Here is a 25,951-nt window from a genome sequence, read left to right as displayed (position 1 = left end):
TCTCAGAAATGTTATCAACTCTACTTAAAGGTCCCCCACAATGAAGTTTATGTGGTTCTCAACCAAGCACTTGCCAAATATTCACAAGTCACACACTATTTGCAATGTAACATCCTCAATTTGCTCTTCACTCAAAACCCTTCAGTAACTTGTTTTAAAGGTTCCCTAAAATTACAAAATACCCGTACACATATACCTTTGCAGAGCTAACAAGAATTCATCAACAACCCTCCTAATGACTACAGGTCCCTTAAAAGACACACAAAGGCAAGCTATTAACATATTTTTTTAAAGTGAAATAAAAAAGGAAATTTTTATTTCTCAAATCCTTCCTTTTTTAAAAACAACCTCATAAAAATTCACTTTTAAATAATTAGGATCATGCAATATATGCTACTCTGTACTTTCCACATTTAACAACATATCATGAACGTCTTTCTATGGAAATACAGATATATCCATCTATCTACTTTTACCTTTTAAATGATTTATTTTCATCCCTTTGTGAGATGTACTGTAATTAAACCAATTCCTCAGAAATATATATTTAGGTTGCTTCCAATAATTCACTATTATAATAATGCAGCAGTGGTACTATCCTTGTCCACATATGTTTATCTACTTATATATGGATAGTTCCTAAGGAAAATTTCCTAAAAGTTAAATACTGGATCAAAAGATGTGAACATTTACAATGCTGCTACTGTGGTACAGACTATATAAATTTGTACCAACACATTTGCACTTTCTTGATTATAGCTAGGCAACACATATTTTCATGAATTATGTCTTGACCATCTGTATTTCTTCCTTTGGGACTTGCCTTTCCATGTAGCAAAAGAGGATTTTAACCCTAAAAATGTGTTTTACAGTTTTATCATGCATAGTGAATAATTATGAGACTGCTGTTGCTGCTAAGTCACTTCAGTCGTGCCCGACTCTATGCGACCCTATCCCCGGGATTCTCCGGGGAGTGGGTTGCCATTTCCTTCTCCAATGCATAGAAGTGAAAAGTGAAAGTGAAGTCACTCAGTCATGTCTGACTCTTTGAGACCCCGTGGACTGCAGCCTACCAGGCTCCTCCGTCCGTTGCTTATATAGAATTTGTTCCCTATTTTATAATATGAAGCTTAGCACCCTTAATGTTTAGTGACAAACCCTTCATATCTGTAAATCCGTGTACTCTGGAGTGTCCCCTGCTAAAATGCATGTCTATCTGGAATCTCAGAATATCTTATTTAAAAATAGAGGCTTTACAGATGTAATAAGTTGAGATCATACTGGATGAGAGTGGGACCTAAATTCAAAGAGCAGCATCCTTGCAAGAAGAGAGAACACAGGGAAGGTGGCCATGTGAGCACAGAGGCAGAGAGCAGAGTGATGAAACTAAAACCCAAGGAATGCCAAGGACTGCCAGCAACCACCAAGAGAAGCACAGGACAGATTCCCCTCAAGAGCGTCCAGGATGAACCTACCCTGACAACACCCTGATTTTGGAATTCTGGTCTCCTGAACTGCTAGTGGATGAATTTCTTAAGAAATCTAGTTTATGTTACTTTTTTACAGCAGTTCCTAGGAAACTAACATAAAATACATACCCAAGAGTGATAGAAAATTTCAAAAGTCAAGGTTACAGAACTTTAAAAAGCTCTTCCTGTTTCCTAGAATAACATGATGAAAATTAATTTTAAAACAGAATATTCTGAAATATTTAGATGCTTAATAATACGAAGGAATGTCATGTTTGTATATTATGTATGTTTATGCCCAATAACCTGAAACCACCCTAAAGCAAGACAAAGGTATGAGGAGTCACTCCCACCCACCCTCTCTTAAACATCTTCAGTTAATATTCCACTGGATAGTTTCCCTACCAGTAATGAATATACCAGAGCTCAGATTTGGTAAATGCATGTCTAATAATGGAACGTTAAAATCCTAAACAACACCTCACCTACAAACTCAACTTTCTTACCTACTCAACTCAGAGAACTCACTCACAACTGCTTCTGTTTCAGCACCAGTTGTTGCCTAAGCAGATTTCTCTCCAAAGGCAGACCCCAACCTAAGGTTTCTGAACTGCCAACCTATAGGCTGTGAAAGTTTCCCACTCAGGAAAGCTGCCAACCACATAAAATGTCACATAGGTGACAAATAGAAGGTAAAGGTAAGCCTTTCAGACTCAATTTTTTTTTTGCAATAGTAAGACCAGCTGGAATGTAAATCTTAAGCTGAATGAGCATATTAACGTTCTTGAATCCACTGAGTTACATAAATTGAAAATTATGCATCTTATGTTTAATACAAAGTAATAAAAAACTTCCACTTCACAAGGCAAGTTCCAGTAACTAAGCAGTGTAAATCCTCTAAGTGACTTGCCCAGTACAGCAGAACTTCTTCTACAACTATGAGCAAGAAGGATCTGGATGTGGGTCTCTGTCCCACCACCTACTAGCTAAGTACTCTGAGCAAGTTATGTAACTTTGCTAAGCCAGTTTCTTCATTTGTAAGATAAGGGAAATAATATCAGTTTCATGGAATTACTGGGAGCAATAAGTATAAAAGTAACTAGCATAGTGTTGGTGCTCAGTCGCTCTAGTTGTGTCTGACTCTTTGCGACCTCATGGACTGTAGCCTGCTAGGCTCCTCTGTCCCTGGGATTCTCCAGGCAAGAATACTGGAGTGGGCTGCCATTTCCTACTCCACATAGTGTTGCTGCTATGGTCTAAATGTCCGTGTCCTTCCAAAACTCACATGTTGAAATTCTAACCCCTAAAGGTGATAGTATTAGTAGGCAGGGCCTTTGGGAAGTGATTAGTCATGAGAGTGAAGCCAAGTGGGATCAGTGCTCCTATGAAAGAGATCCTACCACGCTCCCTAGCCCATTCCCCCCAAGAGGATACAACCAGAAGTTTTGAGGCCAGAAAGACAACCTCCCCGGATCATGCTGGCACTCAGATCTTGGAAATCCAGCCTCCAAAACTATGAGAAATGAATTTCTGTTTTTTATAAACTACCCAGTCTATGGTATTTTGTCACAGCACCCTGGAGAGACTGACAGCGGGGAACACAAACGGCCTCTAAAAATGGCAGCGATTATTATTTCAACTTTACTAGGAACCTAAGAAGCTCCAATGGGCTTCCCTGGTGGCTCAGTGATAAAGAATCCATCTGCCCATGCAGGAGACGTGGGTTCAATCTCAGGGGATCAGAAATATCCCCTAGAGAAGGAAATGACAACCCTCTCCAGTATTCTTGCTGGGAAATCCCCTGGACAGAGGAGTCTGGTGGGCTACAGTCCATGGGGTCGCAAAAATAGTCAGACTGGACTTAGTGACTGAAAACAACAAAAGAAGCTCAGATTAATTTATAAACAAAAGTGCTTGGTTAAACCCATGTGTAAACTGAGGACTAGCTATTAAATGACTCAAGGTTTCAGTGAGTCAGGATCAAAAATAAGACAATGGAACTCAAGAGTCCCACCTCTGATTCCTCTAAGCTACCACCTGGTTACCACTTCCTGATAGTAACTCATGACCCAGCACCAAGTTTGCTATAATCACAAATAAGATGAAAACAATAGCCATGCCATGCATCATACTACCTTTGTTTGGGACTTTAGTTTTACTTCATAAAAATGAGCTGACTAATGTTAACTCTTCCTTTATCTAGCATTTTTATCTCTTGTAAACCAGGAATCACAACATCATTCTTAGAAAGATGATTAATGGGTATTACCACAACCATTTCAGATGGAGAAACTAAGATAATTCTGATGGTCACACTAAGGTAGGAGAAAAAAACTGAACTAGACTGTAAACACTATTCTTTCTAAAGGAACATAGTATTTCTGTTAAGGACTTACTGTTCACAATTGATATTTTCTGGTCACTCTTTTTAATTCCAAAGATAAAAATCACATGTATAAATAACATCATTTGCAACACACCTTTCAATTTGCCATCAAAGTCAGGGCTTGTGGCCACCTGGAGTCCAGGATGTGGTAGTAGAAAACAGGAGACGCTGGAGAAACATGAATGGATGTGATTCCGGACATTCTGAATTTCTTCATGTTGATGTTCTTTTACCTGCCAATAAAGGCCAACAATTTACAAACGACCATGTGTTTTTCCTAACCAGCACTCACTAGTATAGGACAAAGAGAAGAAGACTTTCCAACTCTAAAAGATCATAGTGGCCCAGGTGTTGTCCAGTGAGGAAACTCAGAACCCTGAGAAGCAATAAATGCATAAATTTGATTAACTACGGCTTGGCCCCTAGAGCTATCGAAGAACAGGTACTACAGAGTTTCTTAAAAGAGTATTGCACAAGACTTAGGAAGAATAAGGAAAGATTTGTGGGCACGAAGGACACGGAAAGGCTTGTGGGCATAAACCAGTAAGCAGTGACTGACTGTGTTTTAATTTTGGAAAACAGGCTAAGCCTGTTTGTATCCACACCAGAAACCAAAAACACATATGGACTCGTGTGAATTATGAAATGGAAATTGCAATCAAAGCTTGGGCTTTTGCCTGGGGTTTTTCTCTCCAATCCCTGTGAGTTATATACACAGGTTCTATAACCTTACCATGAATAATATCAGTTTGTGCTAATTAATAATTCCTAAGTGTTTAACACACAATGTAATTTTCCATCATCTGCTTTAAATACAGTGGTGGAGAGTGGTTTAGTCGCTAAGTTGTGTCCGACTCCTGTGACCCAACGGACTATAGCCAGCCAGACTCCTCTGTCCATGGGATTTCCCAAGCAAGAATACTGGAGTAGGTTGCCATTTCTTTCTCCAGAGATCTTCCTGATCCAGGAATTGAACCCAGGTCTCCTGCAGTGCAGGCAGATTCTTTACCAACTGAGCTAAGAGGGAATCCCTTTAAATATAGTAGCTAAAGGCAAATGAGAAAGTTATCACTACTTTTAGGTAATTCCTCAGAAGACTATATTTCTATTTACCTGTAGACGCTTTTCCAAAAATGACATTCCTCCCTGTAATCCACAGTTGTATTCATAAGGGAAACTCCAGTCTCGAACCAGGAACATCAGTGTCTATTTAGAAAAAGAGCAGAACACATTATAAAACTACATAAATGTATTTTCAAAATAACCATTGAAATACTTCTTTGCAAAATGCCAGCTTCTTCAAAAGGGGCAAGAAAATGTGCTAAAGGATTTATCTACCCAATCCTACCCTGTAATGTCTTAGAAACCCTATAAAGACTAGAAGGACATGCATAAGCCATTTGTGAGGTCAGTATATCTCATCTGATATTTTTGTCCTTATGGGTTAAGAGAAGAGATTGATGAAAACAGACTGATGAGAAAATGCTACATTCGGGGGTCTGCTCAAAAGGCAAGTATGAATAAGGTGAAGGAAAAGAAAAAAAAGAGCACTAGCTAATCATAAAATGAGATCTGTTAACGTCAGACAGGAAAAAAAAAAACTAAAATAAAAACAATGCTTAGAGATCCTTTAATCTTACTGAGGCTACTGTGCATTTTCATCCTCATAAAGCAGTTAGGTAAAGCTGGGGTCAGCAAACGTTTTCCGTAAAGGGCCAGAGAGTAAATATCTCAGACTGTTGTAGCAAGAAGCAGCCATGGACAATACAAATAAGTGTAGCTGTGTTCCAATAGAGCCTTCACTATGGCCAACTGACATTTAAATTTCAGATTATTTCCACATACCATGAAATATTATTCCTCTTTTGATTTTTTTTAACCATTTAAAAATGTAAAAAAGAAAACACTCCTAACTCACAGGTCATATAAAAACAGACAGTTAGCCATATTTGGCCTGTGGATTATAGTTTGCTCATCTATGAACTAAAACAAAGATGTGACTTATATTTACAGTTAACAGTCTACCTGGAAGGGTTTTTGGAAAATTTCATCCATCGCCAGACGACCATATTCTGTGAAGAGCTTTAAAAAAGAAGAGTTATGGTTTGTAAGGCAATATTACATAAAGCATTTTAATGGCTATTCTGTAGCAAATAATTCTTTTAACAGACTGAATACTATTTATATGAGACCAAAATTCTAACACTCCCACAGGAATCACGAACCTTAAAATAATCTAGACTCTTCCTCTCTCACAAATTCCTCATCCCAATTCATTAGTAAACCCAAAATCCAACCATGTGCAACTTCCACATGGCTTAGAATATTGTGACAGCTTCTCACTGTGTCAGCCCCAGATTCTCCTCAACACAGCGGCCACAGTGGTTAGTCAGACCACATGATGCCTCTGCTCGAAACCCTTCAACCTCATTGCGAATAAAAGCCAGACCCTACAGTGTGATCTGGCCACACTGGCCCTCCTTGATGTTCCTCAAACTCGCTGCGTGCACTGCCATCCTAGGGCCTTTGTTCTGATGCCTCCTTCTGCCTGCAATGTTCTTCCCCCAGGCACCTGAACAGCTACATCGCTCCTTCAGGTATTTACTCCAATGACTCCTTTCTAATGAAGCTTCTCATGGCCATCTACCTAAAAACGTTACACCTCTCCACCCAGTATTTCCTATCCCATGTCCTTTCAAATTTTTCTCCTCACTTGTGTATACACTGTACCTTTACTTATCTTGCTTAGTAACAGTCTTCACTACCAGCACTTAAGGTCTATGAGGGAAGGATGTTCTGTGCACTGTGGGGCCTCCAGCACCGAGGACGGCACGTACCAGACCTGCAGGATGCGTGCCATGTGAATGACCCAGTGAATGAATCCTTTAGAGTTAGGGTTTACCCGTTTACCTCTATTTCTTCACGAAGCTGCACCAAAAAGTACAGCAAAATGAAGTGCAAAAGTCATAAACTCACAGGACAGAGAGGAATAGAAAGGGTATGAGAAAGAAGAGTTGTCACAAACACTCTGGAAGGAGAACAAATGAGAACTGTCTTGGGTTTTGGCTTTCTCCATCCCGCTAAGAATAAGAAATCTATGAGGCAGGGGCCAAAAAGTAACAAGCAGAGTCTCTCAGCAGAACCCCTGAAAGGCTCAGAAATTAAAGCACCAGTTACCCTGAAAGAGGAGGTGAGGGAGCGGGGCTGACGACTAAGGAAACAGTTGGAAGTCTTTATATATATTATATACACATATCACGTCCAGCTTACCCAACCGAGAGATGATACATTTCTACTGTTTTAAGTCACCCAGGTTACGGCACTCTGTGACGTGCGTGCAGCGGTCCTGAGGCATCACTCAGGCCTAGTCGTCTCTGCACCCTCTCACTGCCGGGACTACAAAACCCATAAGGAATCAGGCCTAGCTCACACACTAGTGTTACCACACACATGGCCCACTGCCTCACACTGATTGTTGCTGTTGTTTGGTTGCTCAGTCGGGTCTCTTTGAGACCCCACAGACTGTAGCCCACCAGGCTCCTCTGTCCATGGGGTTTCCCAGGCAAGAATACTGGAGTGGGTTGCCTTTTGCTGACCCAGGGGATCTCCCTGATCCAGGGGTCAAACTCATGTCTCCTGCACTGGCAGGTGGACTCTTTCCCACTGATCGACCAGGGAAGCCCTCACACAAATTAGGTATTCCAAAAAATGTGCGAAAGAAAGGAGCTTAGAAAGGAGTCAGTTTCGGGTGAAAAGGTTTCAAACTCAAGTTTTGATGGATACGTATCAAGGAGCAACAGCTCTCAACCACCGAATGATGGCACTGGTGTAGAACCACTAATTATGAAGCACAAGTAAGTGTTAACAGTAACATTAAGAGCCAAAATTTCAGATTTATTTTGTTCTTTTTAAAAGGAATATAAATTAAAACTAATTCAAGGTAATCTCTCTAATAAATGACACCCCCACTCTCGTATTCTGATACATTTCTTGAATGTCAGTGGAGGAGTAGAATTCGAGAAGCATGCCAGACTGCATCCAACTCTGGGATACCCAATGAAGAGGATTTCACAGGAAAAACGTGTAAGAACTGCTGCTATGGAGAAGAGAGGACATGACTAATAACAGCACCAGGTTTAATAAGTAACAGCTAGCACATATTAAGCACATACTATTTTCCAGGCAATGACCCTATGCCTTTGATAAATATTAATTTATTTAGCCTCACTTGAATTACTGCAGTAGGTTCATAAGCAGTCTCACTGAATGCATCATTGCACCTCTAAAAATATACTCTAAACACAACAGTCACCATGATCCTTTTATCACATGTCAAACAATATCACTCCTCTGATGTAAACATGGCTCCCATCTCACCCAGAGGAAAAGCCCACGTCCTTACAAAGCAGAGCATCACTGGAAGCTGAGTGCCTGCCTCTCTGATGCCGTTCTCCCCTCTCACCCTCCAACCTCACCCACTGGCCTCCCTGCTATTCCTGGATCCCAGCAAGGACACTCCACCTCAAGGTCTTTCTTCCTGCTGTTTCCTCCCCTGCACCACTTTCCCCCCAAAATATCCGCAGGATTTACCTACTCACTTTTTTCGGTCCCCTGCTTAACTCAGTAAGAGCATCCCTGACCACTCCAATCATAGATACACAGGGTGAAGGATTACCATGAACCCGCACCTTCCTCCACACTTCAATCTTTTGCTGAAACTACTCAGTTGTAAAACGCACCATGGCCTTAAAACTTTTAAATGACATTATTAACATTTTTATGAGGAATACATACCTGCAGCTGTTGAAGATCATCTTCTTGAATGTTCTGGGACAAATTATAAATCTAGAAAACAAAATTTCAGATTGATACTACTCTAATCTACTTCAGATGAATCCCAAGTTAAGTCTAAAGCAGTGAACAGAAGCTTGTACAGTTAAAGGTCTGAATATAAGAATACGAGGTCTGTTTCAACAGTAATATTATCTCTCTTCTTAGAGAACTATGCATATATGGTTGAAATTGCATAATTCTTCCTTTATAGTTTAAAATACAGTTTTCTTACTTTTTTCACCAAATCTACATTTCCTGTGTAATGCAACTGATTTAACTTCAATTTCCACTTTTCAGACTTCTCCTGGAATATACTATATATATTTATGACCAAAGTGGAAAAATATTAATAATTTAGGCTGCTTCCTGAGCTTATAAGAGCTTCACTTATATCTGTAGTATAAAAAGAACATTTACATATCACCATAGGAATTCTGATAACAGAACAATAGCTGAAACTAGATGTGTCCTCTTCATCTTATTTCTTCTACAAAATTTTTTCCTCGTCAACTAGTTTTACCTGAACAGAGCTAGTCATGGTGCTCAGAGCAAAGATGGTGGCACAGTCTTTCACAGTGGACTGGCTGTCAAATGCCCCCTGGGTATCCATCAGAACAACTGCAACCTATAAAACACACACACAAACACACACACAAAATATGTTACAGTGAGAAGGAGGAAGCACATGCTTGTAGGTTCTATCAGAAAAACACAATTACAGTTAACCCTTGAACAACACAGGTTTGAACTACACGGGTCCACTTATATGCAGATTTTTTTCAATAAAGGTAAGTATTTAGATGCCTTGCTTTTTTGACCAGAGAACTTTGCTGGAAAAGATTATCTGCTCTGACAGAGAGTACAGAACAGAGGTATACAGAGCAATATGAAAAGAGAGGAAAATCACCCTAACAATCAAGACAGCCAAATGTTGAAGCCAATTAGCTCACTTTTCAAGCCAGTCCTGTGGATGTTTTTGTTGTTGAAAAACAAATTTAAAATATTGACTTAGTTTAAACTCAGGCATTATCCAGTAAAAATAAAATGCATGGCCTTTTTGGCATTTCCCTGCAAAGCTGAATACTTCTCTTTAATTTATAGGATTTTCTGGTCATTTGATAAAAGAAAAACAAACATTGATTTCAATCTTTATGAAAAAGAGACCACACCACAGATGCCAAATGAAAGCAACAGAATCAAAGCTATCGTTCACTCTATGTAACTAGGTTTCATGAAGCCTCATACTTTCCAAAAAGAACTTAATGACCCAGTCCCACCTTAAAAGTGAAATTTAAGTAAAATGTTAAAAAAAAAAAAAAGATGTAGTACCTATCATCCTTATATAACTTGCAATAATTGAAAAAATATCTGCACTCCCACATTCACTGTAGCATTACTCACAATAACCAAGGTATGGAAACAGGCTAAATGTTGTTTGACTGATGAATGAATAAACAAAATGGAGTATATATCCATACACTGGATTATTTTACCATGGAAATGAGTCAAGTCTCAATATATGTTACATCATGGTAGGGCCTTGAGGGCACTGGGCTGGCTGGGAGAGGTCATACAAAAGACCCATATTTTATACGATTCCATTTGTATGAAACAGCAAACATGGAGGAGGAAAGGAGATCAGTTGTGGCCAGGGGCTGGGAGAGGAGGGAAATGGGACATGACTGAGTTTCTTTGTGGGGGTGATGAAAATGTTCTGGCATTAGATGGTAATATTTGCACAGTCTTGTAAGTGTACTAAAAATAGCTGAATTACACACTTTGAAAGGATGAATTTTATTGTAGGCAAATTATATTTCAATGAAAAAGAAAATCATAACATCTGCTAATAAGAAAAATGAGGCTAACTAGAGGGAAAAAGAAGAAATACTAAAGAGAAGCTCTTTAAGGAGTGGGAGTCATATGTATACTTAAAGTGCTGGATATTTGGAGGGAAATGGTATTCATATATCATGTAGTAGAACAGTAAAATGCCCTAACAACCTTCAAAAACAGTTTGGCAATAGTGAGAAATAGAGGAAATGGGTATTCTCAGACCCAGTAATTCCACTTTTAAGAGACTTTCCAATGTTTTTTTTACTAGAACCCACAGTAAGAAATACATTTTGCATTACAATCAAATATGCACATCCATAAAGCTGAAACTTAATTTTTATCTGTTCTATATATACTCTAATACTTTCTAGTTCTTATTTTTAAAAAACTGGTCAGAACAGTCCAAGTTCGATGCATTAGACAGGGCACTCAAAGCTGGTACACTGGGACAACCCAGAGGGATGGGATGGGGAGGGAGGTGGGACGGGGACTCGGGATGGGGGACACACATACACCTGTGTTCAAAATTCTCCAAGCCAGGCTTCAACAGTATGTGAACCGTGAACTTCCAGACGTTCAAGCTGGTTTTAGAAAAGGCAGAGGAACCAGAGATCAAATTGCCAACATCCACTGGATCACTGAAAAAGCAAGAGAGTTCCAGAAAAACATGTACTTCTGCTTTATTGACTACGCCAAAGTCTTTGACTATGTGGATCACAACAAATTCTGGAAAATTCTGAAAGAGATGGGAATACCAGACCATCTGACCTGCCTCTTGAGAAATCTGTATGCAGGTCAGGAAGCAACAGCTAGAACTGAACAAGAACAACAGACTGGTAAATCGGGAAGGAGTACGTCAAGGCTGTATACTGCCACCCTGCTTATTTAACTTATATGCAGAGTACATCATGAGAAACGCTGGGCTGGAGGAAGCACAAGCTGGAATCAAGACTGCCGGGAGAAATATCAACAACCTCAGATATGCAGATGACACCACCCTTATGGCAGAAAGTGAAGAAGAACTAAAGAGCCTCTTGATACAAGTGAAAGAAGAAGAGTGAAAAAGTTGACTTAAAGCTCAACATTCAGAAAACTAAGTCCATGGCATCTGGTCCCATCACTTCATGGCAAATAGATGGGTAAACAGTGGAAACAGTGGCTGACTTTATTTTTCTGGGCTCCAAAATCATTGCAGATGGTGACTGCAGCCATGAAATTAAAAGACGCTTGCTCCTTGAAAGAAAAGTTATGACCAACCAAGAGAGCATATTAAAAAGCAGAGACATTACTTTGCCAACAAAGGTCCATCTAGTCAAGGCTATGGTTTTTCCAGTAGTCATGTATGGTGTGAGAGTTGGAATATAAAGAAAGCTGAGCAGTGAAGAATTGATGCTTTTGAACTGTGGTGGTGTTGGAGAAGACTCTCTTGAGAGTCCCTTAGACTGCAAGGAGATCCAACCAGTCCATCCTAAAGGAGATCAGTCCTGAATATTCACTGGAAGGACTGATGTTGAAGCTGAAACGCCAATACTTTGGCCACCTGATGCGAAGAACTGACTCATTTGAAAAGACCCTGATGCTGGGAAAGACTGAAGGCAGGAGAAGGGGACGACAGAGGATGAGACGGTTGGATGGCATCACCGACTCAATGGACATGAGTTTGAGTAAACTCTGGGAGTTGGTAATGGACAGGGAGGCCTGGCATGCTGCAGTCCATAGGGTTGCATAATTGGACATGACTGAGTGACTGAACTGAACTGTACACCCGTGGCTGATTTATGTCAATGTATGGCAAAAACCACCACAATATTGTAAAGTAATTAGTCTCCAATTAAAATAAATAAATTAATTTTAAAAAATAAAATGAAAAACTAATATAAAAAAACTGGTCATAAGCAATAAATTGATTTCTCTATACTTTATTGGGTCATGGACACAGTTCAAAAACCGTGGCCTGGAGACATGCTTGCACACTACTCACAAAAACATTTTTCAGGCTGTTCACTATAGCAGGAATTACAAAATGAAAAAAAGAAACAATCTAAATGCCCACCAATAGGGAAATCGGTAAACAAAATATGACATATTTATTTGATGATTACTATCCCTGGTGGCTCAGATAATAAAGAATCTGCCTGAATTCAGGAGACTCGGGATTCAGTCTCTGGGTTGGGAAGATCCCCTGGAGAAGGAAATGGCAACCTACTCTGGTATTGTGGTCTGGAGAATTCCATGGACAGAAAAGCTTGGTGAGCTACAGTCCATGGGGTCACAATGAGTCAGACATGATTGAGCAACTAACACTTTATGAAACAACAGTTGCACGACACTGGGCATCAGGTAACAAAGGATAATGATCCTTGAGAGAAAGAAAACAGATGAGGTCAGCCCTACAGATGACACAGCTAACTGGCTAAGGCCGGGGAGCCCCGGCAGAGCCAAGAGTCCCTGAGTTGAGAAAATACAGCTGAGAGTCAGGGAGACCAAGGCAACAGGACTCTCAGGCAGAGCACCTGAGAGGAGAGGGCTACAGAAACGAAGAACACCATGGATCGCAGAGAGGCCCCATCAACTGTTCAGCTGAGTCTTGACAAGCTCATGTGAGTAAGAAAATTACCTGACGCTGGAGAAAGGAGCCATTCAAAAGGCTTAGAGGGAAGAGTACTCACTGCTCACAGAGGGCCAAGAATAGCACCTCTTCCCTCCAGTCAGACGACAAAAGCCCTGTCATTCTAAAGTCTTGCCTCATTAGTAAGGAGCAAATAGCTCTAGATTAATAAAGCTGTCTCATTTAACAAACCCTAAAATTTAAAAGCAAGACCAAAAAGGATCCATCAGCTTCCAAATTTCTTAAATGCATCCCATATAACATGCTAAGTATTTTATGGGAATTCAAAAATATCCAGCATCCAACTAGTTAAAATTCACACCTCTGGCATCCAATCAAAAGTTTGCAGGCATGCAAAGATATCACCCAAATAAGCATACAAAGATATCACCCAAATGAGAAAAATCAATTAAAACTAACCCAGAACTGTCACAGATGTAAAACTAATAGAAAATGACTCTAAAACAGTATTCTGTATATCTGTACTTCATACATCCAAAAAGTTAAATGCCATAAAAAACATTTAAACTTCTGAAGATGAAAATCTCAATGTCTGAAATGAAAAACACACTAGATGAGGGACATCCCTGATGGTCCAGCGGGTAAGACTCCACACTCCCAGTGCAGGGGGCCTGGCTTCAGTCCCTAGTCAGGGAACTAGATACAACATGTATGCCACAACTAAGCCCCCATGCCATGAGAAAGATCCCGTGAGCCACAACTAAGACTCAGTACAGTGAAAATAAATAATAAAGAAAAAAATATTTAAAGAAAAAAATACACTATATGGGATTAACAACAGATTTAAAAGATTGGTGAACTAGAAGACTTAGCAACAGAAACTATCCAAAAGGAAGCAGAGAAATAAAATTTTTTTAAATGAACGGAGCATCAGTGAGCTATGGGACAACCTAAACAGCCTGACATACATGTAATAGGAATCCCCAAAGAGGATAAGGGACAAAAAAATATTTGAAGAAGCAATGGCCCCCCAAATGTTTGAATTTTATAAAAATTATAAACCTGCAGACTCAAAAAGCTCAACAAAATTCAAACACAAGAAACATAAAGAGAAGTGCACAAAGACGTATCATAATCCAATTGCTAAAAAAAATAATAATAATAATGATAAAGAAAAAATTTTTAAAGCAACCAGACTAAAAAGACACATTAAGCACAGAGACAAACAAAAATAAGGTAACAGTAGATTTCTCAGCAGAAACAATGTCAGCAGAAAGGCAGGGGACCGACATCTCTGAAGCACGGAAAGACAAAACTCCCATCCTAGAATTCTATACCCAGCATAAATATTTTCAAATACTTTTCAGACACAGAACAAAAGCTAAAAGAATTCTGCACCGGAAGAGTAGCACTACAACAGCTTTTAAAGGAAGTCCTTCAAGCGGAAGGAAAAATGAACACAAACAATAGATAGAAATCTGGATGCAAAAAGTGAAGTACAGTTAATGGTAACTGCACGTGTAAGTACATGGCTTTTTTCTTATTATTTAAATATCTTTGAAAGATAACTGACCATTTAAACATAAATAAAAAAAGTAAAAACAATGTTATTATAATAAAATATATGACAAAAGCACAAAAGTTGGGAGGGGAGAAATGGAATATCAATTGTATCTTAATAAAGCTGCTAAAAAAAAATTAAAGAACGGATAAAACAATATCTAAAGATTCTTCCAAGCAAAAGTTTCTAACGTTCTATTTCAAAAAATCCTCATTCTCCTCCATTCTCTTCCTACCCACCGCCTTGCCCCCACAGCTTGTGGGATCTTAATACTCTGACCAGGAATTGAACATGTGCACTCGGCAGTGGTCACACAGAGCCCCAACCACCACTGGACTGCCAGGCAATTCTCTACATTCTCTTCCTTTAAAAAGAAAAAGTATAATAATCTCCCTATTTTGCTACACATTTTTTTGTATGCATATCTAAGCATTTAAAAAAAAAAATTAGAGGGTTTTCTAATATACCTTTTCCTGAAACTTCACTAAAACAGAGAAACAAAATATTTAAAGAAATAATAAGGAAATTCATAAAATAAAACAGAAGCTGTGGAAACAGTGATCAAGAATCATGCATCAATTCTCCATCTCCCAAAATATTTAATAACTTAACATCAAGGAAAAGGCTGAAACTGAACAACGTGAAGGGGAGATACGAAATCTTAAGCCTTGGAAAGACTCAAAAAATGAGAGGCACAAACAACCGTGAAAACATGCTTTAGGGTGAGACTAAAAACAGAAGGAAGGGGTTAAAGTCTGTTTAAGAAATAGTCATAACACCAAATTCTCTCTTTCCACTTGAGGAGACACATACCTTGCCCCAGCTGACCCTTACAAAGAGATCTGGGGGGAAGGTCTACAACTGAAGCTTATGAGGTTCATGAGATGAGCTGCTGACAGCTGGAGGGGTGGGTGGAGTGAATGATTACAGAAGTAAGAGTGTAAAGTAACTTCTGAACAGTTGAGAGCATTAGCCTCTGGGAAGTGAAAATGAGCAGAGAGAGGACTAGTCATCTTAGAAGCCTTATGTTACCCCTGACCTTTTAAACTACATTCATGCATTATTTTTAAATCTTGAACTTATATCATTTTGATAAAAATCATTTTAACTGGATTATCAGACTACACATTAGTTTTCATTTCACTGTGTTTGTTAGTTTGTAAGTCTTTTTCTTCCTTACCTTCTTTCCACCTGGCTTCTCCACAGTGAAAACCTCACTCCAGATCTGAATTCCGGTGGTTTCTGGGTCAGAGCCCCCTCGCCATGAAAACCCTGTCAACGGTTCTTCTGGGTCACCCAACCAGTTTGAATGGCCACCTTCCTTCTATAGGAGAAATAAGAAATTTCCATTAAAACTTATTCAAGTAACTTTACACATCAAGGATAACTCATGAGGTGAGTTTGCTCTTTTGGACACAAAAGTCTCCACTTGCTAATCTGAAATGAAATAATTCTACCTTACCTGGAAATATAAGTATCGTAGCATGAAGTCCAGCAAGAAGGACTTGCCCTTTCGGAAGGCGCCGGCCACCGACACCACCACCACATCAAGCTCTCGGATGTGGTCCTGTAAGAGGATGCTGGCCAAGGCTTTCTCTTCTAGCTCAAAGGAATGTTGGTCTTTCTGAACCAAAACAACCTGCACTGGGCCAGGCTTTCCGCTCTCCATAGCATCACCTATGTTGTTACAGAGATTAAAAAAAAAAGTTTCAAATATATGTATTTTTAGCATGGAAGAGTAAAAACTTTTTGAACAGAGCACAAAAGCACCCAACCATAAAAGAAAAAAAAAAAAAAAAGATTAATTAGACTTCATTAAAATTAGGAATTTTGTTCATTAAAAGACACCATTAAGGGAGTAAAAATGCAAGTTACAGGCTAAAAGAAAATACTTTAACACCTAAATCCAAAGGACTCATATCCAGAATCATTATAGAAATCCCAAAGAAAAATACAACTATTCCACCTTTAAAATGAGTAATAAGCAAAAGATTATGAACAGGCATTTCATTTAAAAAGGATATCCAAATGGTCAATAAGCATATGAAAAGGTTCTATACCATCATTTAACAAGGAAATGTAAATCAAAACCATAAGGAGATACCACCGCTTGCCCATCAGAATGGTACAACTGTAATTCTCATACACTCTGATGGGAATGGAACCACTCTGAAAAACTGTTAGGCAGTTTCTACTAAAACTAAACATAACTATGACCCAGCCAATTCCACTCCTAGGTATATACCTAAGAGAAATAAATGTGTACATCCATCAAAAAACATATACACAAGTATGTTCACACCAGCTTCATTCAAAATGGTCCAAAACTGAAAATAAACCAAAAGTCCACCAAGAGTAGAAAGGGCACCTGCCACTGCCAAGCCTTTCACATACATCATTTTACTTAATCCTTAGAACTCTACGAGGTAAATAATACCACTCCATTTTAAAAATAAAGAAACTAAGGCCTACAAAAGTTAAGTAACAGGTCCCAACGGGTCCTAGAGAAAACTTGAAAACATCTGTAGGTGACTATGCTTTGCAGATCACTCTTAAAAACCTAGTCAAGATTTTAGAGGCAAGCAATTCTTTAGATCAAAATTAACACTAACTCGTAGTTTCTCTTCTAGAGTTAAAAACACAAAGATATTCTTTGAAATTCAGAGCCACTTAGCTATGAGGATTTACGGAAAGTTTACAAAAAAAAAAAACAAAGCAGCAGTGGAGCCTATGAAATGAGGCAAAGCACTACTACCTTCTAAAGGAGACGTTCTTAGGTCGTTAAAAGGACACTGTTGTTGTTTAGTTGCTAAGTCACGTCCGATTCTTTGTGACCCCATGGACTAGACCGCCAGGCTCCTTTATCCGTGGAATTCTCCAGGTAAGAATACTGAAGTGGCTTGCCATTTCCTTCTCTAGGAGATCTTCCCGACCCAGGGATCAAACCCATGTTTCCTGCATTAGCAAGCAGATTCTAATAACTGGGTATTTAATGAATTATATTAGGATATTATGAATGAGTATTAGGAAATTATGAATGAGTATTAGGAAACAAAACCATGTTTTAGTGGATTATTGCTTAGAAGGAAGCTAAGTTAAAAAAAAAATTAATGAATTTAAAGTAAATTGAAGGACAAATATTAAGTTGAGCATAGTAGAGGTAGGTAGATATGGTCAAAATCATACATATGGTCCCAGAAACCCTTTCATCTGGGAAGCACTGAAGGCTGAATGATCACAGCAGGCAAAGTAGACAAAACAGCCTGACTGCCAGACTCTACCCTTTAAGTACGCACTGCTGCGCATTTTTTAAACTTACAGTATCAGACAGCAACAAAAGGCCTACCCACTTTTTACCTTTTTTGCTAACTACTGGAAAACAACCTATAACTATAGATTAAATGTCATGCTGGCATTATAATACACAGATACTAACACTTTTCTTTCCCATTATTTCCCATTACAAAAAGGAAACATTTTTGTGAATAATCTCTTGGAGTTCTTATTGACATAACAGCAGGTGAATCCGGGGCCTGAAGACCTTCAGTCTTTCATATAAAAGAACAAAAGAGAACAATTTATTCACACCTTATGGATAAGGCACAGGGTTAAGTGCTGTGCAATACTCAAAGCAGTACCAAGGTCCCTGAGATGGCTGGTTGCTCCCCCAACATCCATTTTTCTCCTGCTGCTATGGTAATATTTTTAGCTGGGCACATAAATGCTCAGAAGAAACACATTCCCAAACCAACCCTGTATGCAGGGTATCACTATGTGCCTAAGTTCTGACTGGAAATGACACAGCAACTTTCAGATCATGCATCTTCCCGCTTCTTGCTGGTTAGATGCAAAAGTAGGAGCAAGTCACCCTGGACCAGGCATGTGAGGGTAACACCTCAACAAGAGAGGTAGGGCTGAGGACTTAGTGTCACAGAACTGCCACTGCTGGCTCACTTTCACAATGAAAGGAAAATGTCTACCTTGTTTAAATCACTTATTTGGAGGGTCTATGAGATACAGCCAAACCGAGTAACCAATAGTCCCCCAGGACTTCACAATTAACTTCATGGTACCGGTTCTTTCCATTTCATCTATTTCACCATTAAAGTTTACTGAGCAATGTGAATTTCCTACAGAAAGCAGGCACACAATCAACAACTGTTAAATAAGAATGAATATGTATGTAATATAGTTGAAAGCTACCACCCTAAGGATGCAGGTGGTACTCTCAGGGCAACAGGCATGGAAGATAACGTTACCTGGACTACAAACAAGATAGAAAAATTCCGTGACAAAAATGTATGACGTTGTACACAATGAATTGCACTTCAAGAAAAGATGAAGGCCACTAAGGACAGTGTTTTTTTTTTAAAAAAAAGATAAAACCTTTCCTCATCTCTTCCTCTTTCTGCCTACAGTAAAGTGAAAAGGAAGAGAACCAGGCTATATTTAGTTAAGGGAGTTGGGGAGATCCTGCATTTCTCTCTGACAGTATACTAGGCACACAGGACTTTAAAAGATCTTGGTTTGGGTCCACTTAAGGGAAAAATCATTTTGAACTATACACATTAATAATTCAAACAGAGGTGCTCACTTTTCACCATACCATCTTTATCTCTCACTTCCTAAGACAATAAAACTATATATTATTGATCATCCAAGTAAAAATCTTATTTTTAGGTATCATGTAAATGTCCTTTGCTCATTTATCTTTGCATCTCAGATCCCCCCAATCCCGTAAAGCCCTTAAGCAAAACCTCAGGGCCCTCTCTTTTAGCCATGCCAGCTTCCAACAGTTCCTGCCTATCAGGTTGATCATTCAAGTCAACATCTCCAGAGTGTTGCTTTGACTTGTCACCTCATTCCCTAGGGCTGAACACCTTCATTACAGTACCTAAACATACCATGAGAGCAACTATGTAACAAAACAATCAAAAACATTTTCCGGGTTGATGGCTCAAAGCTAAAATCTTAATTCTATAAGTCAAAGCCTTTCACCATTCACCCTATTGCCTTAGTTTCTCTAATTCTTTATTCTCCTCATCCTCCCAGGTAAATTTATACTCCTCCTAGGAGAAAGTTAGGATCCAGGTGCTATTCTAATTTCAAAATTTCAAATATACAGCCTATTCAACTATTTGTTTCCACTGAGCAATGTGAATTTCCTGAAATGTGCCTTCCGCTTGACTCCAGCAAACACTTGCTCATCCTTCATCACTCACCTGCACCCTCCCTCAGGCCTGACCTCCCATCCAGTCCTCTCATAGCCCAACACTTTACACTAAAAAGCAATCAAGAGAGTCCGCAGGGCTTGAATCCTTACTCTCTCACCTCCAGAATGCAAGCTCCGTGAGGACAGAAATTTTTGTCTCTTTTGTTCAATGCTATGTCCCCCAAGAACCAGAACAGTGCAGACAGAGAGGAGATATCCAGTAAACATTTGCATAATAAACAAGCAAATTCCACCTCTTAGTCACAATGTGATTGTGGATAAATATCTATTTGTAATTCCATTTATTTATAAAACTAACACCATCTCAAAGCAACAGTGTATGACACATACTGTGAGCGTGCTCAGTCACATCCGACTCTTTGCAACCCCACTAACGGTAGCCTGCCAGGCTCCTCTGTCCATAGGAGTTCCCAGGCAAGAATACTGGAGTGGGTTGCCATTTCCTTCTCCAGGGGATCTTCCCAACCCAGGGATCAAAACCAGGTCTCCTGTGGCTCCTGCATTAGCAGGTGAATTCTTTAACACTGAGCCACCTGTGAAGCCCGTATGACACATATTATGGACTCAATCAAATGAACCTGTTTTCCTATTTCCACTACTAATAAATACTATTCTATTGGGAGGTTGGGGGGAGGTTGAAGAGGGAGGGGACATGTGTATACCTATGGCTGATTCATGCTGATGTATGGCAGAAACCAACACAATATTGCAAAGCTATTATCCTTCTATTTAAAATAAATTAATTAAAAAAAATACTAGTACATATTATTATTCTACTTGGGGCTTCCCTTGTGGCTCAGCTGGTAAAGAATCTGCCTGCAATGCAGGAGACCTGGGTTCGATCCCTGGGTCAGGAAGAACCCCCCTGGAGAATGGAAAGGCTGCCCACTCCAGTATTCTGGCCTGGAAAATTCCATGGACCATATATATATATATATATATATATAGAGAGAGAGAGAGAGAGAGAGAGAGAGAGAGAGAGAGAGTCGGACATGACTGAGCGACCTTCACTGATTATTCCACTCATTGCAACTTTATATTGTAATGAGTTCCTGGGGAGTAAGGAAACTGTCACACTCAGGCCTAGTATCTACCATAGAATAATAGATTCTTAGTATTGTGAACACTAAACCTAACAGTACATATAAAGAATTGTGGTAAAAGTCAGTTTCTTCCCTTCCTCCTCCCAGTCTCCTTTCCGTCATCGTCAGCCTCCTTGAATGTCTTCATGCACTCAACTACCCATTCCCTTCTCATCACCTTGCCATCTGACTTTCCTCTCAGTCTCTCTGTTGAAACCATTCTCTAGTTCATCAATGACCTCACCTGCCAAATGCAATAGGCCTTTCTTGATTCTCATTCAACCCTACACCTGTGATAACACACAATGGCCAATGGCTTCTAACACTTCTTAAAACCTTTGGACTCTACAATACTGCCCACTCCTCCTTCCCTCCCAGCCTCTATCAACCCCTTTTCAGCCTGTGATACCCACCAATGCCCCGCTTTAGCCTCGTGTAGTTCTCATCCTCTCCCTGATTGAGCTCTCTACTCGTTAATTTCACTGAAGCTGAAACTCGCTCAGTCGTATCCGACTTTTTGCGACCCCATGGACTATACAGAATATATATATATTCTCCAGGCCAGAATACTGGAGTGGTTAGTCTTTCCCTTCTTCAGGGGATCTTCCCAACCCAGGGATCGAACCCAGGTCTCCTGCATTGCAGGCGAATTCTTTACCAGCTGAGCCACAAGGGAAGCCCATTAATTAATTAATTTCACTACACCCTCTATTTTGGTGATGCAACTTCATTAATTTCTAACCTGCACTTGGATCCAAATGTGCAACTGCCTAAGGCACACCTTCATCTGGATATTGCACCATCAGCCCACTCTCGGAGGAGTATTACATAGAAATAAATGGATGTAAGAGTCAGAGGACAAGTTCCTGTTCCAGTTCTCCCACTAACAACCTGTGTGATTCTGGGCATGTCCAGCCTTCAGTCTCAACAGTAAAATGAGTGGAGATTAAACCTCTACCATTTTATAACTCTGCATATAGTATCATTAGCCATTTAGTATCATCAAAGTGAATCCTGTCAGCTACTCCACTCTTTCAAATCTCTACCTTTCAGCCTCCACATCTCTCCTGACTCATAAGCAATGTACCACCAAACCCTATCATTTCTTCCATCTATAACTTCAGCTCCTGGTTTGGCAAAGATTGTTATGCAAGTGAAGGAGTATGTACAGGAGGGAGGCCTTCCCTAACAATCAGGAATGGCCAGACTTCAGGGCCCAGTTTCGTACTAACTCTAACACCATGAGTAAATCATTTCACTTACCTGTGTCTCTGTTTCTTCCTCAAAATCAGGCAGTTAGGTAAAGCCATTTTCCAGCTCTAAAATTCAATGCCTCTTGAAAAACTGAAAATTTCCTGAATTATCTAAATTGGCCAAACTTGTTACAGAACCTATTCATGCTTTAGGTTAAGTTAAATTGTATAGGCCTGGCTAAAGAACAGATCAAAATTCATGATTAAAAAAAAAGCAACCTGCACAGAAAGGACTCCACAAAAGACTTGAGGTTTCTTTAAGGGGGAGGGACACCCCATTTGCAGTGAAATTACTTTCATTTCTCAAGAATCATACTGGATGGAGATCTAACCTCCAGGGATAGTGCTAGAAAAACCTTTACATGGCAATCTTATATGCCTTCGCCCTTAGCAAAGCAATCATTTTCCAAGTTGACAACATTTTCTGAGTAACACTCACTTACATGAACAACTAATATTTGTTTAGTATATGAAGAGTTCATGCTTTATTATGTTCACTTACTCGAACAGATGTGACATTTTATACACATACAAAAGATATGCCTGACCAGTCATATCTGTCCTCTGTATACACTTTTTTTTTTGGGGGGGGCGGGGGGCGCACCACAGAACTTGTGGGATCCCAGTTCCCAGACCATCCGTTTACATTTAGTAAACTTATAAACCTAAGTTTAGGAAAAATTGAAGTTTAGTGAACTTAAAACCTAATTTCAAAAAAAAAAGGTGAGTGGTAAAACTATTATACTGCCAATTATTAGTGCTGTAAATAGTTCAAAGTATGTAGAAATGTTGAAAATATTTGGATAATTATAAAGGATTCCAATAATTGACATGGAAGTTTTTTCTAAGTACTTTTAAAGCACTGACTTAGTCTCTCCTTTTTAATACACACCTTAATCCAGATTAATCACTAGATTTAAATGCTTATTTAATCGATGTATAACTGGACTCAATGGACGTGAGTTTGAGCAAACTCCAGGAAATGGTGAAGGACAGGGAAGCCTTGGCATGCCGCAGTCCATGGGGTCGCAAAGAGTCCAACACAACTTAGCAACTGAACAACTTCACCAAAAGGACAGACAAATAGAATGGCTGAAAGACTAAACAAGTGAAATTAATTATTATTGGGGAAAATTTGTACAGACTATGCAAATTACAACACTAATTCTTCCTAGATTTCTGAATTTTTAAAGAACAGAAGAAAACAACGTAGCAGCACAGGCTGAATAAAAGTAGATAAGATTACTGAATTGTAAGTGGCCTTTCTGACACTATGGAAAACACACATTTTAAGAAACAAGTTCTAAAAAAAAAAAAAAAAAAAAAAAGAAACAAGTTCTATCAGAAAAAGCATTATGGGGGAAAGAAGTTTAAATGCTCCTCAAATATTTGAAACCAGTGATAAACTCAACGAAACCAGTTATTTGGAAGCAATCACAATTGCTATTTCAGGTAATTCAGACAGAAGTTTGTAGATCAATTAAAGAGTTTAGACCAGGGTTTCTCAACCTCAGCACCACTGGTATTTGGGTGGATAACTCTTTGTTGTGGGGAACTATCCCACTCACTGTAGGATATTTAGCAGCATCTCTCACCTCTTCTCACCAGGTATCAATTGTGCTCCGTCTTGATTGGGAGACCCAAACATGTCTCCAGGCATTGCTAAGTGTCCCAACCAGGCAAAACCACCCTGGGTTAAAAACCACTGGGGCAGAGCGAGTCTCAGTTCTCATTCTTACTGTCCAGAGAGTTCTGAAAAGCAAATCCTAACTATACTTAAAGAAACATTTCACTGAGCAGCGTGCATGACTCAGGGTAAAGTTATGACCTGAGTTTTCCATTCTCCTTTTGAAATAGCACATTTTCTAAAGAGCAAAAGCAACACACCCAAAAACAGAAGCATACCATTTTCATGCCTCGTTCTTGCTGGCAGTCTTTTAAAGTTCCCAGTTCACAGAGAACGCCAAAGAAAACACATCATCATATACAAAGATACATGGAAGCTCTCAGCCAACTCTACTACTGGGTGTGGCTCCTTTTTGCTGATGGTGGGAGTGCCTTTTGTCTCAAGGTAGTATATTGGTAGATACACATATATTTCTAAGGTTCTTTCCATGAAAATACTATTTAAACACAACTCAATACAATACTAGGGGAAATTTACATTCTAATTAATTAAAAGGTTTACGAGGAAGATTATTTTCATCTGTCATAGGAAATTTTTGTATTTTAGCACAGGTAGTGGTTTGGTCACTAAGTCATGTACAACTCTTGCAAGTCCGTGGACTGTAGGCTGCCGGTCTCCTCTGTCCACGGAATTCTCTTGGCAAGAATACTGGAGTGGGTTGCCATTTCCTTCTCCAGGGGACCTTCCCAACTCAGGGATGGAACCCCCATCCCCTGTCTCCTGCATTGCAGGCGGATTCTTTACCCGCCAAGCCACTGGGGAAGCCCAGAAGAGTAACAACTCAATACAAAAATACTGACATTACAAATTATACTTCCTATAATGCAATAAATCAATTCAAATTAAGCAACCACCTATAGGGAAATTTGATTATCTATTAATATAAAAATCAGATTACTTGGGTTTTAGGAGCTTTTTCACTAGTGCCTGGCTGGAGTGAGCTCCAAGCATTAGCAGGTTTTAAAAACCCCAAGTTATTCTAAAGTGCAGCAGAGCTGGGAACCACAGCTCTACAGCAACTAAAAGATTTTTTTTTCCTTTTAACTAAAAGCTTTCCCATCATGTTTCCCCTTGATATTTTTTACAGAATGTGCTATTAGAATCTCAAAGTCAGGAAAATGTTTTAAAATTCAGACTAACTATAAACTATAGTTGTGTTGTTTAAACAATTTCTCAATATGAAACACAAGGCCACAGAAACTTTAAAGGCATGTCTAGTCATCAGAGGTAAACTTTAAACCAATTCTCAAACAAGTTCACACGCCCTAGGGTTCTCTAATATTTCAAAGAAATATTAGACTATATGACCAAATTGTGAGTAATGGCTACCACTGAGGAACTGGGGAGGTAGAGAAGACATTTCTTCTTACAAGTCTCCATTATTTCATTTTAAATAATTAGTGTGAGTATATCTTTTATGACTTAGGAATCATAAAAATGAAAAACTGCATGTGCTATGCCTTAGAAAACCAATTCTACAAAAGCTTACTCTAAACAAGGATGCCTGCCCTGCTGCTATCTATGGGGTCACAAAGGATGGGACATGACTGAGCAACTGAACAACAAGCCCTGTTGAGTGAAAACTAAAACAATTATGCTAGCACTCGTCATCACATTTCTCCTCTACTACTTTTTTTAACTTTATGACTCCAATAAGACAGTAAACAATAGCTAATAAAACAACCTGCTCTGCGAACATAATACCTCATTAGATAGAGATCGTCAAGTCAAGCGTTTCCTTAACAGGTGTTAACGCAGCAACAGAGATTTCTACACCATGAGCTAGTTTCTGTGGGGACTGAAAAAAAAAGCACTCATTTGAAACTCAACACTGCAATGCTGAATACGTGTCTCGGGTTAAAACTATGTAGGTTTTGATTCTCCAAAAGCCAGCCAAAATGTGAAACCACATTTTCGGTCCGTTAGTTCTTTTCTCTCCTTCCCAAAACATTCTACCCAACTTCGTGTTCAAATTTCAGGGCTGGGATTTATTGAAGTCTTCAATGTTCTGTTGTTGCCTTTAGACTTCGCAAAGGAAGCATCTG

General features: G+C 39.3%; 1 protein-coding gene across 2 annotated transcripts in view; it reads right to left on the bottom strand.

Moving 5' to 3' along the window:
* The window catches only part of ATL3 (atlastin GTPase 3), a 41,140-nt gene that overhangs the window by 13,886 nt on the left and 1,303 nt on the right, over positions 1–25,951 (bottom strand). For both annotated transcript variants that reach the window (XM_061165080.1, XM_061165071.1), the window contains exons 2-8: positions 16,114–16,328; positions 15,832–15,975; positions 9,209–9,313; positions 8,650–8,700; positions 5,881–5,937; positions 4,969–5,061; positions 3,950–4,088 (exon numbers count right to left, since the gene is read on the bottom strand). In XM_061165080.1, the coding sequence (XP_061021063.1) occupies positions 3,950–4,088; positions 4,969–5,061; positions 5,881–5,937; positions 8,650–8,700; positions 9,209–9,313; positions 15,832–15,975; positions 16,114–16,320 (796 nt within the window). In that variant the 5' untranslated portion in view covers positions 16,321–16,328. The remainder of the gene's footprint in view (positions 1–3,949; positions 4,089–4,968; positions 5,062–5,880; positions 5,938–8,649; positions 8,701–9,208; positions 9,314–15,831; positions 15,976–16,113; positions 16,329–25,951) is intronic.

This window comes from Dama dama, chromosome 2 (genome assembly GCF_033118175.1).
Source record: "Dama dama isolate Ldn47 chromosome 2, ASM3311817v1, whole genome shotgun sequence".
Taxonomy (NCBI): domain Eukaryota; kingdom Metazoa; phylum Chordata; class Mammalia; order Artiodactyla; family Cervidae; genus Dama; species Dama dama.
Note: the sequence above shows the minus strand (reverse complement) of the source record. Positions and strands in the feature narration are given on the sequence as shown.